This window comes from Emydura macquarii, unplaced genomic scaffold (assembly GCF_026122565.2).
Source record: "Emydura macquarii macquarii isolate MOO-44397 ecotype Brisbane River unplaced genomic scaffold, CSIRO-AGI_Emac_v2 contig_2768, whole genome shotgun sequence".
Classification (NCBI taxonomy): domain Eukaryota; kingdom Metazoa; phylum Chordata; order Testudines; family Chelidae; genus Emydura; species Emydura macquarii.
In genome coordinates this window covers 31,020,693-31,038,861 of record NW_027132905.1, presented here as the reverse complement: position 1 = coordinate 31,038,861, position 18,169 = coordinate 31,020,693, and the positions used below count along the sequence as shown (strand labels likewise).

At 41.2% G+C, this 18,169-nt stretch overlaps 2 protein-coding genes across 2 annotated transcripts; both read right to left on the bottom strand.

Annotated features, from left to right (window-relative positions):
- Positions 1–272: 272 nt before the first annotated feature.
- LOC137165199 (protocadherin alpha-8-like) lies at positions 273–2,699 on the bottom strand. The gene has a single exon (XM_067566366.1). It carries the CDS (start codon positions 2,697–2,699, stop codon positions 273–275), a length of 2,427 nt encoding a protein of 808 aa, XP_067422467.1.
- Positions 2,700–4,005: 1,306 nt separating this feature from the next.
- LOC137165297 (protocadherin alpha-8-like) lies at positions 4,006–13,628 on the bottom strand. Its single transcript, XM_067566510.1, is given in 3 exon segments — positions 4,006–4,201; positions 11,275–12,536; positions 12,539–13,628. Coding segments are annotated over 3 exon segments (2,418 nt in total). The 3' UTR covers positions 4,006–4,135.
- Between the last annotated feature and the right edge of the window lie 4,541 nt (positions 13,629–18,169).

Genomic DNA, 18,169 nt, shown 5'->3' with positions numbered 1-18,169 from the left:
GTTTTTATACACTTAGGCTTCTTGGGAAATACCAGACTGGACAGAACTTACTTTAAATTTAATACAAGATTAATAAATTAATAACAAAATGTAAAAAATCTTGATGAAACTGAAAATTCCATTTTATATTCTAATTTTTCTATTTATTTACATACTGAAAAACAAAACCCAAAATGGAAGAAATATTTTTATCTTGCAGCCCAAATACAATATTCGAAAAAAAAATTAGACTTCTTCTAAATAAAGTTTTGAAACCGAACTCAAACATGTTTCTACAAAAATGATACACCCATAAAAGATGTATTAAATTTTTCAGAAAAATTCGACTCATCACTCACCTCTACAGGTGCATTTAGTGTAAATTCCTGCTGTCTCTCTATGATCCCACTCTCCGAAGAGTTAGCGAAGTTGGGGCTGAAAACCATCAGGTCATTCTTGGCGGCGCCTTCCCCTACACACAAGTTCCGGCTCTGGCGCTGGCAATAGGGCCAAGTCCCCACTTCGCTCGAGCACACCACGGTGGGTTTCCCAGACCCGTACATCACTTCCGGACCCGGATGGCATCTCAGACCGACATACACGATAATCACCAGCACAAACAGACTGGACACCGAGCAAATGGCGATGATTAAAGACACGTTCATGTCAACCAAGGACCCTTCGCTCCGGCCCGTCTGCCTCGAGTCCCATTTCACGGCCCGGGGACTCTCCACCAGGGACACGCTGACAGTGGCTGTCGCTGACATCGCCGGCTCCCCATGGTCCTTCACCACGATCACGAGTGTCTGGCTGGGGCCGTCCGCCTCCTCCAAGGCCCGCGTGGTGCTGATCTCCCCGCTGTACAGACCCACCCGGAAAGGCCCCGCGGTCCTGGGCTCCTGCACCTCGAAGCAAAGCCACGCGTTGTAGCCAGAATCCGCATCCACGGCTCGGATCTTGCCCACCACGTGCCCTGCACCGGCCGACAGCGGAACCAGCTCGGTCACGGGAGAGCCGCGGCCGGAGGGAGGCGGAGACACCGCGGGCGCGTTGTCGTTTTCATCCAGGATGAAGAGCTGCAGAGTCACGTTCCCGCACAAGGAGGGAAACCCGGCGTCCCTCGCGCTCACCTGGAACTGGAGCACTTGCAGCTCCTCGTAGTCAAAGGGCTGCAGGGCATAGATGTGCCCGCTCTCCGAGTGCACCGAGATGTAGCTGGAAAGGGGCTTGTCTCGGACACTGCTCTCCAGCACCGAGTAGCTCACAAAGGCGTTTTCCTTCAGGTCGGGGTCCGAGGCGGACACGGTGAAGAGATGGGCCCCGGGCGGGTTGTTTTCCTTCACAAACACCGTGTAAAGGGGCTGAAGGAAAGCAGGGGCGTTATCGTTCACATCCGCGATCGGCACCAAAATGCTGCTGGTAGCCGAGAGAGACGGGGCCCCTTCGTCTCTGGCTGTCACCACGATGTTATATTCAGACACGCGCTCCCGGTCCACGGCTTCCGCCAGCACCAGCGAGTGATAATTCTTAAAGGTGGAGACGAGTTTAAAGGGCACGTTCGGGGAGATGGAACAGGTGACTTTGCCATTGTCCCCCGAGTCCCTGTCAGAGACGCTGAGAAGAGCCACCACTGTCCCCGGGGGAGCGTCCTCCGGAACCGGCAGAGAAAGGGAAGTCACAGCCAGCACCGGGGCGTTATCGTTCACATCTATAATTTGCACCATCACGATGCAATGTCCAGCCAAGGGAAAAGCACTTTTATCAGATGCCTCGATTTGAATTTCATATAAACTGATGTTTTCGAAATCTAATTCTCCTTTAAGTCTCACTTCACCTGTTTTTGGATCTATACTAAAAATCTTTCTTAAAGTAGGATTAAGAAGATTACTAAATGAATATGAAATGTCTTTATTAATTCCCTCATCTAAATCGGTTGCATTGAGTTTAATTACTAAAGTCCCATTCGCCGCACTTTCTAGCAAACGTACTTCATAGACAGACTGATTAAATACAGGCGCGTTATCATTGGCATCCAGCACAGTGATCACCAGCTGAACTGTGCCTGTGAGCTCCGGTTTGCCCCCATCCGTGGCCGTGAGTAATAAATGATGCACGGGGGTTTCCTCTCTGTCCAGAGGTTCTTTTAACAGAAGGACTAACGATTTTTTTTGCTCGTTATTTTTCTGCAAATCTAGACTAAAATATTCATTTGGGCTGAGTTTATAGGTTAACAGAGAATTTGTACCAATATCTGCGTCAGACGCGCCCTCTAGTGGGAAACGTGAATCCAGCAATCTGGATTCTAAAATAAATAGATTTTTTTCATGTACTGAAAAAGCAGGAGCGTTGTCATTTATGTCCTTTATCTCCACTTCCACATGAAACACCCTCAGCGGTTTGTCCACGATCACCTCTAGGTCAATGGCGCACAGCGGGCTCTGGCCGCACAGCTCTTCCCTGTCTATCCGCGAATTAACAAACAAAACGCCGGTCTGCAAATTTACCTCAAAATAGTCTCTCCTGCCTTCGGAGACCATCCGGAACAGCCGAGACACCAGCTCCGCGACCTCCAGCCCCAGGTCCTGGGCCAGGCGGCCCACAAAGGTGCCGTGTTTGGATTCCTCCGGCACGGAATAACGGACCTGGCCGCTCCCCACCTCCCAGGCCGCGTGTAACAGAACCAAACGCAGCAGCTGCCTCGTTATCACAAAAAGAGCCATCGAGGACGCTGGCTGCTTTCTTGTAAAATATCTCTTTTCGCAAATATTATAACAGACTGTGGGGAAACCTGTGATATCCGAGTACCATGTTTAATCCAGACGCCAGGCTCTGAATGACTGTAATTTTCCGTAGTTTGAGGGAGGGGTTCAATTTAATTCCTGTTACAATGTTTCTTTAGTGAACAGCGACACCATGTGTCTGAATGTGGTTGTAGCTTCTGAACCGTCAGGGATAATTTCCTTATTTCAGAATAAACCTTTCATTTCTAATATTTTCAAATGTTGCTCTTTTTGTTTGAAAATTGAACTACTCCACCGTGAAGCTGGGGATTGCTTTATTTTGTTGAAATAGTTATCTTCATGATCAACTGAAGTATGTTTCTGGCCCAGATATACTAGCCTCCATCTTTGTAATGAATGATCGAAATCTTAGTGTAAAGATAAATATACTATTCTAAAGCATGAATATATATTGTTGATATATTGTTGTAGTATATCATTCGATATGTGTAAAATTTTCATTACTCTCAAATAACTTTTCTGTTTTACTCACCATTCTTTCACACCTGAGAAATGTTACGATTATCACTAAAATTGTTTTAATTATTTGAATTTGTGTGGAGTGCAAACTTCTCTCTGTTTCTCTCTTTTCTGGCAGGCTCGTTTGTTGATTTTGTTTGTTTTATGTTTGTTTGGGTTTTTTTTCCCAAGATGGAAATAAATTAGAGTGTTTGCTATTGTTAGGGAGAAGGGTGAAGGGCGTGGTTTGCCCTATGCTTATCTTGCTATGAATAGTCCTGTTGAATTTGACCTTAATCAATTGTATTAATTTGTGTAAAACTGGGCATGTGCTTAAGTACCTAGATGAATTGGAGGTTATGCTACAGACGTTAGATCTGCATTGTGTGGGTAAAATTCACATCTGTGCACTGAACACGGGCCAAATCTCTCTCGTACTAGGCAAGCAAAACTCCCATTAATTTCACTGAGATTGCGAGGAAGAAAGGTGAGCGGGATTTGGCCGGAAATGTTCGTAGATGCTTCCTATAAACCATTTGACCATGAAACTTACTAGCCAGTCTCCAGAGCCGCATATTCATTATATTTTCACTGCTAAATAAATTGTGATTTGGATTTTTACTCGGGGGAAGCATCTAGTGGGATACGCTGAAATGAAAGTGTCGTGGATTTTGAAAATGTTTTCTCTTTTAGTTCACTGCCTCCCTTAGTAGAAGGTTACATAATTTATTTTGAATAGAAACCAGTGCTGAAATGCATCGTATCTATAGTTTTCCTGCATTCGCGGGGAAGCCACATGTTGTACAAAAAATAAACCAATATTTTCTTTTATAAATATTGTAAAGCAAATAATCTCGAGAACATGCCGTGTTGAATTCCCTTACATCACAGTCCTCGTTTCTCCGACGTATTTCTACTTAATTCATGTTCCCAGACTCAATTTGATCAGAAAGATCGATAGATCCTTCCTCATCCTTGATCGCCTAATAGAATTAATGAGAAATTCACAGAAAGTTAGACCTATATACTTTGGTTCATTAAAAAGTATGCTAATTCTTCCGAATTTATTTCATTCTGACCGCTACACCAACAGAAGTTGGTCCAATAAAAGATATTACCTCACCCACCTCTCTCTAATATCCTGGGACCAACACGTCCACAACAACACTGCATTCGCTAAATGATGGTTTATTTAGGTAAATCCAAAGCGTCACCCAAGGGCCACATTAAAAATCTAGACATACACGTTTTGCTTCGTCACTAAACTTTAAAAACTCAAGAAATATTAAATCTTTAACAACATTTTTTTCTTTGATACGGGCATCAGCCATTAATTCAGCTGTACTCGAAGTGTCCCTTATTATATTTACTATACTCTCCAGGAAATTACCTGCCTTTTCTAAATTGCTTAAATATATATGTACTCTGTACATATATATTTAAATATGTAAATAAATGTAAATTTATGTAAATAAATACTCTGGTATTGACTGTGAAGAGATACCAAAGATAAATGTTAATATCGTATTCTCAGGTTACCTTTAATTGGCATAATTACTTCTTTGTTTCTGTAATTAATCTCGATAATTATTTACAAATCAGAGATTAAATACATTCAGTTTTCGTAATACTATGAAATACTAGCTAGGATAAAATTACAAGGGCTATCAGTCTTTATACTTCAAGACAACGTGATTGCTATAGAGGGCAGAATCTCAGCATGGCATTGTATTGCATAGATTTGTGCATTTGTGGGATTTACACCTTCCTCTGATGCCGTGGAAACTCTTGAAAACTTTGAACACTTATCAGGCAGTTCCTTTTCTTTTTCTCAATCTCCCTTATCCCCCCATTAAATGATTTCCCGTGATAATCCCTAACCTCATAGATTCATAGAATCATAGAATTGTCCACGCTCTTCACTTTTAAAAATAAGATAAACTTTTGAAACACTAGGGAAGTACATATTGCTACCTGCAGCAGCCCTGTCACTTATTTTGGGCACCAGCTATAGGTGACAAAGGCATAAATCATCCTAGCTAAGTCTGCCTTTGAAAGTACAGTCCACACAGTCTTAACTAGCCAGCAATGAGGTCAAATGTGTCTAGTAAATGCTGGTATCTGAGAGCCTAGTACAAGAGATTATCAACTCCTTGACGAAATCTGGACCTACAAAGAAATTCCATCTGATCTAATAAGGCCAACATTGTTACAATATAAAAAAAAAGTGCAGATCTTTATGTGAGAAGTACAGAGGTATTTCCTTCCTCTCCATTACAGGGAAGACATTTGCCAGGATCCTACTACCCCTTGCCTAGGAATTTCTCCTCGAATCACAGTGTGGCTTCAGGCCATCTTGAGGTACAACTGACATTATCTTCGTGGGGCAACAGATTCAGGAGAAGTGCAGAGAGCAACAGTAGGAACTGTATATGGCATTCATTGACCTAACCATGGCTGTTGACTCTATCAACCGCAATGCCCTAGGGAAGGTTCTGTGTAGGCTGAGCTGCCCTCAGAAATTCATCTCCATCATTAAACTATTCTGTGATGGGATGACTGTCACCATTCTGTGCAATGACTCAGAGACCAAACCATTCATCATTTGCACTGGTGTCAAGCAGAGCTTTGTCATTGCTCCAACATTATTTTCCATTTACCTTGCCCTGATCCTGCTTCTCATCTGTGACCGTCTTCCTAATGGAATCAGGATTGAGTATCAAATGGACGGCCAACTCTTCAATCTCCGACATCCACAAATAAAATCCAAGATTGGGAGAGTTGGCATCACTACATTGCATCATCCTTGCATACACAAAAGCTGACCTGCAACGCATCCTAAATCTTTTTGCAGATACCTATCACAGCCTGGGTCTCTCTCTAAACATTGGAAAAACCAAGTTATTCTACCAGCCCTCACCTGCACAAACTACTCCTCATACTCAACAAATCACTATCGGCAGAAAACCCTGGAAAATGCAGACCATTTCCCATGCCTTGGCAGCCACCTCTCTCAAACAGCCATCATTGACACAGAAATTGAATACAGGATCCGCTGTGCCAGAACATCCTTTGGAAGACTACTTAAACGAGTCTTCAGTGACAGAGATCTGCAAACGGGCACCAAGATCTTGGTCTACAAGGCAGTTGTCACCCCCACCCTCCTCTATGGATGTGAGACCCGGGTGACCTATAGATGACATCTCAAGCGGCTGGAGCAGTTCCAGTGGTGTTGCCTTAGGAGAATCCCCCAGATAAGTTGGGAAGACAGATGCAAAAACATCAATGTTCTCTCTGCAGCCAACATCAGCAGTGTAGAAGTGCAGATCATGAAACACCAACTCCCTTGCGCTGGGCACTGTGTAGGTATGCCATACATTCACCTCCTAAATCAAGTCCTCTTCTCTCAGCTAAATCAGAGAAGAAGGGATGACAGAGGGCAGCAGAAGCGCTTCAAAGACATACTGAAAGTACACCTTTAAAAGGGTGGTATCGATCCAACAAACTGGGAGGACCAGGCATGGAACAGAACAAAGTGATGACATACCGTACATCAAGATGCCTTCCATTTTGATGAGAACAGACGTGCTCATGAGACAGAGAAGTGACAAAGGAGGAAAGAAAGAACACAGCATTCTAGCCAACAACTATGCCTCCTCCAAGATTACACCTGTCACCTCTGCAGGGCACCTCTGCAGGGCACGAATTTGGCTTCTTAGTCACCTAAAAATCCACCAATGAACCCTTTGTGCAGACATCATCGGATAGCCAAGGAAGACAAGAGATCAGGCCAGAATGACCCCCAACTGTCTTGCTGATCTGAAGACTTACACTTTGATTGGAAGGCAAAGAGGGAGATTATGCCTGGTCTCCTCACCCTAGCGGCATCACCTCTGTTCTACTCGGAATTAGTTTGAGCCAGTTGCTTTTTATCTCACTTTTTGTCTTGCTGAAGTGTTGTGATAACTACAATAATACAGCTACTGTGTAACTTCGATTAAAATAACTTCGATTAAAATAAAATACAGGTTTATCAGTCATCAACATATTGTTAACTTCTAACTTCCACGGTCCCAGGTCGCATTAATGAGACTTGCATTCCATGTTTGCTGGTAAATTTTTGGCCTTCAAATTTTGGATGAAAACATCTAAAGCGTTTCTCAATTTCTAAAATTTTAGGGTCCCTCTCAAATGCACTAACAAGATTTATAAAAGACATTGATGATGGATCATATCTTGACAGGTACAGAAGAATAAATCGTTGTCAGTTTGGATTTCGTAGGACAACTGAATGAAACAGATACTTTTCCTCATTTTCAAAAAGTTTGGATATTCATATTTTCCCCATAAACTACATGATGTCTGTCAGATCCCAAAGAGTCTTTTTCCAAGAATGGAAATTTAAAATCTTAAATTATAGGCACTGTACAGCTGGAAAAATATTAATGGCCACCATATAACTGCTTCTCTTCTAACCAGTGCTCTTCAAATGAGCTCATATGGGTGCTCACATGGATCATTTCATTGGAGGGTCACAATTATGTTTCATTTCAGAAGACTAATGTAATTATTTTCTACCTCCGTTGGGGTTCTCTTTGCATTTTTTATCAAAACAGTCTCAAACATACTTACTGAATCAAAACACAAAAAAATAAGGAAGTCAAAAACGACAAGATATGCTACATTTCGTAAACAGATCATCATAGTCGGATTTCCTTTTCCACTTCAACTCATTCTTTCTTGTTCCAAATCTCACTAGGGCCAGGATGATCCACACTAGACTCTTCCACGGTGCTTTGTCAAGGGTCTTCCTCAAAATATGTTGTAGGATACACAGGACATTGGCCATGAAATTCTTTAATTTGTTATAATAGTTAATGGTAATCTTGGGTTCCTTCTACTCTAAAGTAACAATTATAGTGCTATTGGGTGAAATCTCATAACGTGATTCAAGTGGTTGTATGAAAAAGACTTAAGTTCATATGATCACAGATCAGAATTTGAAACAAACAAAATGCTTGCTTTATAATGTATTCTAATTTATGGTAACTTTTGCTGATAAAACCATCCTCGGCGCCAGTTTATTAAATACCACGTCCTATGCCAGGCCCATGAGGCTCAGTGCTAAAGGGATGTAGAAGAGCAAGTAAACAAAGGACAAAACTGTATGGGGATATAATATTGTGTGATATTATAGATGTACAAACTACACTACACTATGCACTACATACACTCTATTAAATGCAACAATGCGATCACATAACAGAAGTGGAACACAAATCAGTTACACTAAATTAGAATGTTAAAATTGAACAAAAATTATATTAATTTAATGGAACAATAGCACCAATTTACTTCGGATGTTAATGATTAATTGATACGGTTGGGGTTTATAGCAGAATTTAATTATAATTCTGCTTATTGGAAATAGTAGCTACGTTTTTTCATAAGTGAGAAAACATAAGTGAAAATACAACCCGTAGACATCAGTGAAAGCAAGCTAGTTATCATTTTAGCTGTCTTGATAATTGATAACACCTGGATAATTCAGAAAATCTGGTAAGAAAAACAAATTCTATCCTGCTCAGAGTCTATTTTTCATCTCTTGGTTATTCTGCAATCAGAGATTCCACTGTTCTTTCCCCCCCATTATGGGCATCGTTGGTCTTTTCCACATGGCTACAATAAATTTATTTTCTCTCTGGTTGTCTTTATCATTTAAAATTTAAATTTAGTAATCAATTAATCTCAATTTCTTTTAAACGAAAATATTCTCTTTCTTTAATATCAGTGATAATTTATGTATCCTAGATGTCTGTAATTGTATAAATTCAAATTCCTTAAAACTTCCCAATAGCTCTTCTATTCCCTGAAATTTATTCCAATCTCCCAATAGCGCTGCAGCTTTTATCATCAGTCTCCTTTTAGAGATTAACAGAAAACCTTCAAGCGAGGGCTACCCACGGTATCATCCCATTTACCGTATCAGCCTGCTATCTTGTTCTTATTTGAAAAGAAATCATCATCATCTAAAAATCAAACAAAAATCTCCACTGTTATAGTTAAGGAGAAAACCTCAACCATGAAAAAATATGAACCAAATGTAACTGATGCAGAGATGAGTCTGCAGAGAGCCTGGAAAATTGCTCTGAGACATGTGACCTGCCTCCTGCGTCCAATAAGGGGTTAACTCAAATGCCCAGTGATGATAATTTAAATGTCAACGTTGTTAGCTGTTTCCTTCTTTATAAACAAAGAAGAAGGAGAATCACAGATCTACACAATTTACTGAGAGTCACCCTTCATTCTGGCGCCAAAGTAGCTGTCCTTTGGAAGTTGCCACCACTTATTTATCCCCAATCAAGAAAGAGCAAAGGCTCAGGACCCCAGCAGAGCCCACATAGGCAGAGTTCAAGGAACCTAATGGAGTCAAGCAACACAAAACTAATGTTTTATTACCCGCATAATTTCCTATGAGGCGCCTCATTCTGGCTACTCACAAAGGCGGAATTTATTTTCTGGGGGAGCTTGAAACAGTACTACCAGCCCCCTTCAATGTATCCACCGCTGGAAACAAATTCACTCAGAAACCTCTGCTGTTGTAATGTTTCCATTTCAACACCACGGGGCACGGGCTTTAGTCTATATTTGGAGATATCCCGAGCAAGTTCTAAATTCCTGATGACAAAACCAGAGATTTAAAACTGGCTTCCAACTCCCAAACAGTTTATTAGCACCATCGAGTTTTCCATTAAAATGTTTCTTGTTACTATTCGTTCATCAACAGTTATTATATTTCCAGTATCCGCTTCATCAACATGGGCTAGATTGTGGTAACTTTATTCACTTTGAATAGCCCTTAGCGCCAAATCTCATTAAAGGAAATGGAACTACTTGCGGAGGAAGATACTTTCAAAGTATCACAATCCAGCCCTCAAAAAATATAAAATATGCTGATGATGCTGATAAATACTATGCTGATAATGTGGTAGAATTGTACTATTGGAAATGCAAAAATGCCCCTCTTGCAAACGTAAGCGAGAAGACTAATGGAATGGAAAACAGTAAATGGTGTAGCAAGAGTCACCGGTCAGGGGGAAAAGAAAATCCTCTTTCAAGATTGAGGTACACCTTTAGCTAAAGACACAGATAAAGAGTGGCACCGTATATCTGCTAATGGATACTCTGAGACTATCCTGATCCTGATAAAGCATTTTGTTAAGAGAAGAGGGCTCCACCAAATTATTATTAAAGTATCAATTGGTCAAAGAAGATTAACTGCACGTGATTTATCCTTTTATAACTATAAATACCGTTTAGTTACAGTCATTCTAGACAATCTTGAAAGTATATACACAAATAACGCCACATTATAATATCACTGTAGTAATGTCTGCCGCACACTTAAACATGAAATTTCTCTCCCTTGGAATCAAATATTTCCATCTTGAACAGGTTTCAATGTAGGGAACTTCATGCCACGATGCTGACTCAACAGCACTAAATTACTTCTTTCCAAGCAGAGTAGAGCGTGACAGAAACAAAACGTTTATTTACTCCCATTATTTCATAGCACTCGAAATATTAGATCGCCTGCATGTTCTCTGAAAATTGGAGTACAATATGAAAAAGTGGATATCTTTACCTGAAAAAATTTATTCGAATAAATGATCTCCATGCTCAGTATTTATTTCAATTAAATTTTCAATCCTACTGATTTGAACTTTACAAAACTATATACTATGTGCATTCAAACAGTAGCTCGTAAACTGTTGGCGTTTTACCAAGAGATCCACATAACTAAATATTTTGAGGCATAGCAACTGGATGCCAGACTATATGGGGAAAAAAAGTCGGAGGTGTTTTCATTTATACACCTGTCTTGAGTGTAACATATATGAACCACCACTACATGAGGAAATTATTCTTATGATTCATTAGATTGTAGATTATGTATATTACTCTACAGACCAAAAAAAATTCATATGGAAATCCAAGAACAATTATTTAAGCTATATCGCAGGAAAAATTCCACATCCAGTTACATCGGACTCACCTGTGCTCCCTGTAGTTCCTCGTGCTCTCCTTTCTTCGAAGAATAAGTAAAGTTGGGGCTGAAAACCATCAGGTCATTCCTGGCGGTGCCTTCCCCTAAACACAAGTTCCGGCTCTGGCGTTGGCAATAGGACCAACTCCCCACTTCGCTCGAGCACACCACGGCGGGTTTCCCAGAACCGTACATCACATCCGGACCCGGATTGCATCTCAGACCAACATACACGATAATCACCAGCACAAACAGACTGGACACCGAGCAAATGGCGATGATTAAAGACACGTTCATGTCAACCAAGGGCCCTTCACTCCCGCCCGTCTGCCTCGAGTCCCATTTCACAGCCCGGGGACTCTCCACCAGGGACACGCTGACAGTGGCTGTCGCTGACATCGCCGGCTCCCCATGGTCCTTCACCACGATCACGAGTGTCTGGCTGGGGCCGTCCGCCTCCTCCAAGGCCCGCGTGGTGCTGATCTCCCCGCTGTACAGACCCACCCGGAAAGGCCCCGCGGTCCTGGGCTCCTGCACCTCGTAGCAAAGCCACGCGTTGTAGCCAGAATCCGCATCCACGGCTCGGATCTTGCCCACCACGTGCCCTGCGCCGGCCGACAGTGGAACCAGCTCGGTCACGGGAGAGCCGCGGCCGGAGGGGGGCGGGGACACCGCGGGCGCGTTGTCGTTTTCATCCAGGATGAAGAGCTGCAGAGTCACGTTCCCGCACAAGGAGGGAAACCCGGCGTCCCTCGCGCTCACCTGGAACTGGAGCACTTGTAGCTCCTCGTAGTCAAAGGGCTGCAGGGCATAGATGTGCCCGCTCTCCGAGTGCACCGAGATGTAGCTGGAAAGGGGCTTGTCTCGGACACTGCTCTCCAGCACCGAGTAGCTCACAAAGGCGTTTTCCTTCAGGTCGGGGTCCGAGGCGGACACGGTGAAGAGATGGGCCCCGGGCGGGTTGTTTTCCTTCACAAACACCGTGTAAAGGGGCTGAGGGAAAGCAGGGGCGTTATCGTTCACATCCGCGATCGGCACCAAAATGCTGCTGGTAGCCGAGAGAGACGGGGCCCCTTCGTCTCTGGCTGTCACCACGATGTTATATTCAGACACGCGCTCCCGGTCCACAGCTTCCGCCAGCACCAGCGAGTGATAATTCTTAAAGGTGGAGACGAGTTTAAAGGGCACGTTCGGGGAGATGGAGCAGGTGACTTTGCCATTGTCCCCCGAGTCCCTGTCAGAGACGCTGAGAAGAGCCACCACTGTCCCCGGGGAGCGTCCTCCGGAACCGGCAGAGAAAGGGAAGTCACAGCCAGCACCGGGGCGTTATCGTTCACGTCTAAAATTTTCACAGAAACTTTGCAATGTCCCGCCAACGGTGCGTGTCCTTTATCAGTAGCCTCGACTTGAATTTCATATATTGTATGAGTTTCAAAATCTATATTTCCTTTCACTCTTATTTCTCCAGTGTCAATATCTAAGCTAAAAATGTCTTTTATTTTGGTAGGTACGCGGTTATTAAATGAATACAAAATGTCCTTATTAATTCCCTCATCTAAATCTGTGGCGTTGAGTTTGATAACTATTGTCCCATTGGCAGCATTTTCATATAAACTCACCTCATAAACTGACTGATTAAATACAGGAGCGTTATCATTCGAATCAAGCACAGTGATCACCAGCTGAACTGTTCCGGTGAGTTTCGCTTTGCCCCCATCAGTGGCCGTGAGTAATAAACGATGCACAGGGATTTCCTCTCTGTCTAGAGGTTTCTTTAATACAAGTGCTAAAGATTTACTTTGATCGTCATTCGTTTGCACACCTAGCGTGAAATGTTCGCTTGAGCTGAGTGTGTAGGTTAGCAGAGAGTTTGTACCAATATCTGTGTCAGAAGCGCCCTCTAGTGGGAAACGCGAGCCTGGAAATCTCGATTCTGCAATAAAGAAATTATCTTCCTTTACCGAGAACACAGGAGCATTGTCATTTATGTCCTTTATCTCCACTTCCACATGAAACACCCTCAGCGGTTTGTCCACGATTACCTCTAGGTCAATGGCGCACAGGGGGCTCTGGCCGCACAGCTCTTCCCTGTCTATCCGCGAATTAACAAACAAAACGCCGGTCTGCAAATTTACCTCAAAATAGTCTCTCCTGCCTTCGGAGACCATCCGGAACAGCCGAGACACCAGCTCCGCGACCTCCAGCTCCAGGTCCTGGGCCAGGCGGCCCACAAAGGTGCCGTGTTTGGATTCCTCCGGCACGGAATAACGGACCTGGCCGCTCCCCACCTCCCAGGCCGCGTGTAACAGAACCAAACGCAGCAGCTGCCTGGTTACCAGGGAGTCTCGCCGGAAAAGAGCCATAGCTAACGAAGGATGAGTCTTTTTAAAATGTTACTGCGTTATATCGCGGAAACATAGAACATTATTTTAAGTATGGGCCAAAATATCATAATTTAATGCTTTAAATCCAAACCGCTTTCCTCCAGTATTACTCCGCCATCTTCTTGAGCTTGACGCAGACTGCTCTAAATCAGGCTTGCGCTCTGTTTTTTCAGTTTACGGAAAGACTTTTTTAAGTAGACAGCGACACCTTGTGACTGAAGTTATAAATGCAATACCACACTTTACCCCTCTGACACTTGTCATTATTGTTCGTTATTTTTATTCTCTCTCCATAGGTATTGGTTACAGTTGTGCCTCAGTCTTCAAATGCGGTTCTTGAATAAGGTGATCTTTTCGTATATTATGTAAAATTATATCGAAGTAGAAGAATTATATGTGAAGACATATTATATAACTATTTAAAATAAGGCTGTATAGAAATAGCTGGGCTTTGTTTGATTGATTGATTGATTCATTGATTGATTGATTGACTGATTGATTGATTCATTGATTGATTGATGTTTTAGGTGATAATGTGAGGATGTGGTAATTAGAAGTTGCTATTTCTTAATAACTGCATCTAGGAAATTAACCAATTTTTATTGGAATATGTTTTCCATTTTCTAAAACTTTAATTTTCAGAAAACGTAGAAAATAAAATCTTCTCATTATCAGGATACAGTGCGCTCACTAGACATATGTAAAGATAATATATAGCTATGTGTAATCATCTAACATATGTAAAGGTGTAAGAGAAATTTTTTAGTAATGCGTCAACGAAAGGGACAGGAAAAAATGGCCTGAGAGTTTCTCTAAGGAAGGCAATATTATGGAGCTCCGAAGGCAGGTCAAGTGTTTCACTGTGGCTCTGAATGATAGAATATCCCTTCATTTATACGTTATCATGTACGTGGATAGTGTAGTATCACTTTAAATAGTTTGTGATCCCTCACTTTGTTCTATATTTTGACAAGCTACTAGAAACCAACCAGAAAAGCAGTATTTATGTAGTAGGTAGTAGCTGCATGTGTATGCATTTAGTACACACTTTTATTTGGGATTTAACTGTGTCCTTGTGGTTTAGCTTTATTATTTTTGTTGTACAAAGAGAAAAAACACAACATAAATAATATGAGATGAACAGCAGGATGACATAGTAGAGGGGGAAGAAGCAGTTTGAACTATAGCTGCCAGCTTTGATATCTCATATATTGTTTTTCTTTTGTTTTCTCCTCTGGCTGGTTTATCTGTTTTCTGTTACTCTCTGTTTTTAAAAGTTGCTCTGCAAACTGTTTAGGCACCATTTCCATTTCTAATTTTCTGTAAGTGATCGGATCAAGAGATGTGACGTGCATACAAACCGGAAATTAATTATACAGAAAAACACACACATTCGTCCCACATATAGTACAATTAAGAAAGGTTATTTTCACATTCGGATACCTAAATTCAGATTCTATAATGAGTCAGTCCTCTCCCTCAACATATGACGTGTGTATGTGATAGTGTGATGTAGTATAGGGTTTTTTATCATCAAGAATTTGTGATGGTCTCATTACTCCCCAGTTACAAAATAATTTCATCAGCGATGACCTACTGGGCAGAAAGCATCTGAAGTGCTCACAGAGAAATTTATTTATCACATAGTTCTGCATTTTATAGCATATATATCAACATAATATCTGTGGCTTGTGTATTACCAGAATTCAGTCTCCAAAGTTCTCCGGCCATTAACTTAATTAGCTTTTTGTTTTTACCCTTTCCAAACGTGTGCTAATGAAATGAAGTATAAAAATGGTTTCATTTTGTTTTTCTCTCTCTAAATGACTCGTAGTATTTAAACCGGAAACAGTTTTATTTTTAAAAATATTTCTTAATTCTTTCCATTCTGTTTGTGTCCTAGTCCTAGAGTCTGGAAAGATCGGAATCTCCTTCCCTCTGCCACTCCAAATCAGAGCGCACCAGTGCTTATTTTTGCAGTTAACTATTTCCTGCAATTCTCCTTCGTGATTCTTGGAATCAGTAAAGGCTCCAATGAGAATCCCTTCCAAGTCCCTCTGCCCATTTTCTGACACACAGAACTCTGTTCAGCATAAGTACCCTTTTCCCTCAACCCTTTTATCCTTTAGGAATTGCTCGCTACAGTCAGAGTGCCAGGGGTGTCCTTAGCTGTGGGAATCCCAATTTCTCTTACAGCTGGAGCTCTGATCTGATTTCTAGTTCCTCAATATTACTTCTGTGATGTTATTATTGTGTATCAGCGCCCTTGTGCAGGACACAGATTCTGAGGAGGTAACTTTGGGACAATACTCATTCAGTCTCTTGCATTGGTTATTCCTATTCCCTCGACCATTAAAATTATCATTTCTCTCTAATATTGCTGCTGTGGATGTCTTAAACACGTTACATTTGGGCAAGGGTTTGTTCAAACTATTGTTTAACTGACAGCTGATTGTGCATGTCAAGATGAGAGGGAAAGTATCTTCCATAGTATACAAAGAATTCTACTGTGTCGAAGAAGCTGTCATGTACAGAAGACCTCAATTTGAGGGCGGGCGTGGGAAATCATTATTCTCTGGTTTAGCTTTGAGTTAGCACATATTCTAAAAGTAAATCACGGCTTAACTCTGCTATTGTTTTTGTGTTGTGGTTAAAACCCAGAAACCAGTATTAGTCTAGAACTAAATTTGTAGTATTTCTCCCTGAGGCGTGTTCCTTCCACTAGAAGCTTCGGTGTTCTCAATCAAGCTCCTCTTAGAAGTTGTGACTCTTCTGTTGCAATGTATTTACAACCCCGCAGTTTCATTTAGAGCTAATTTCTATTAGCTTTTATTTATTTCTGTAAAACAGAATTTCTCTATGGAACTTTCCTACACCATTGCAGCATTAGCAGAGTAATAAACAATGCAATCTATATGTCATAGATTCTTTGATATACGTATTTGCACTGACGATATTTATTTTGTTTCTTTTAATATCAGATTTTTCTGTATACACAAACATTATTCTGGTTCTCAGTAATTACTGCATATTTTCTAAATAACCTACATGTTACAGTGATGGGGAAAACTGCTGAATAAAAATAAAATAAAATAAAATAATAAAGGGGGAAAAGAACATTCAGATTAATATCTGTTCATTCCTATGATCAGATTTTATTTCTTGTTTACTATAAAGTAGAATAAAGTGATCACTCCTGTAATCCATGGACTCTATAGTTAAATTTAAACTTCCACTTACTTGCAATTTCCTTCTTGGTGGCAAGCATGATATCAATGACCAATGTACAAAGATCAATTCCTAAAATCGAGTGTTTAAAATAAGACTGACCAGCAGAAAATAATTGGAGGAATACAAGCCAAAATAGGGAAAGAACAAGTTAAAGAATATTTAGATAGCTTGGATGTAATTCAAGTCGGCAGGGCCTGATGAAATTCATTCTAGGATATTTAAGGAACCAGCTGAAGCAATCTTGGAACCATTAGCAACTATCTTTGAGATATTTGGAGGACGATTGAGGTCCCAGAAGATTGCTGGAGGACAAACATAGTACCTTTCATTAAAAGGGGGAACAAAAGAGGACCAGGGAATTATAGACCAGTCAGCCAAACTTCAATACCTGGAAAGATACTGGAACAAATTTTTAAACAGTTAATTTGTAATCACCTGGAGGATAATAGGGTTATAAGGAATAGCCAGCATTGATTTGTAAAGAACAAATCATGCCAGACCAATCTAATTGCCTTCTTTGACAGGTTTGCTGGTCTAGTGGATTGAGAGAAAGAAGCAAGTTAGATATTAGGAAAAACTTTCTAACTATAAGTGTAGTCAAGCTCTGGAACAGGATTCCAAGAGAGGTTGTGGAATCCCCATCATTGGAAGTTTTAAAAACAGGTTGGACAAAACACCTGTTAAGGATGTGTTCTAGGTTTACCTGGCCCACAACAGCACAGGAGGACTGGACTTGATGACTTCTGGAGATCCTTCCAGCCCTACACATATATGATTCTATGATTACGCTACAATTAACAACCACTACTGTTATCTTCATCACCAGTTCTGCATTTCTGAATATCTTCTCTTGCACTATACAGAAAAAAAAGTTATTAAGTGTATAACCCTCTTACTTCAAGAACTAAGCAACCAGTAACTGCCCTGGGTTAAGAAGAAGCTTCCCACATGCATCCTAGTGTTCATCATTTGTAATTTTACACCTTCCTCGACACATCTACTAGTATGCTACAGTTATTGGTGTGATCCGGTAAGGCAGTTCCTATGCTTCTAAAGAATAAAGTGAAAAATCATCATAATATTATCTTTATCAATGACTACTTGGAAATTGTACTTCCCAGCATATGAGTTATTCCTACTGAAGCCAAGTTCATTATCTCCTCCCAGGAGAGGATGGGGTCATTGGAACGGCTAATACACTGGATTTACACTAGTGTCATTAAGATAAAAGCCTCTCTTTCTCTTCCCAACCACTTCTTCCCACTACACCAACAGCTGAAATATCTGAA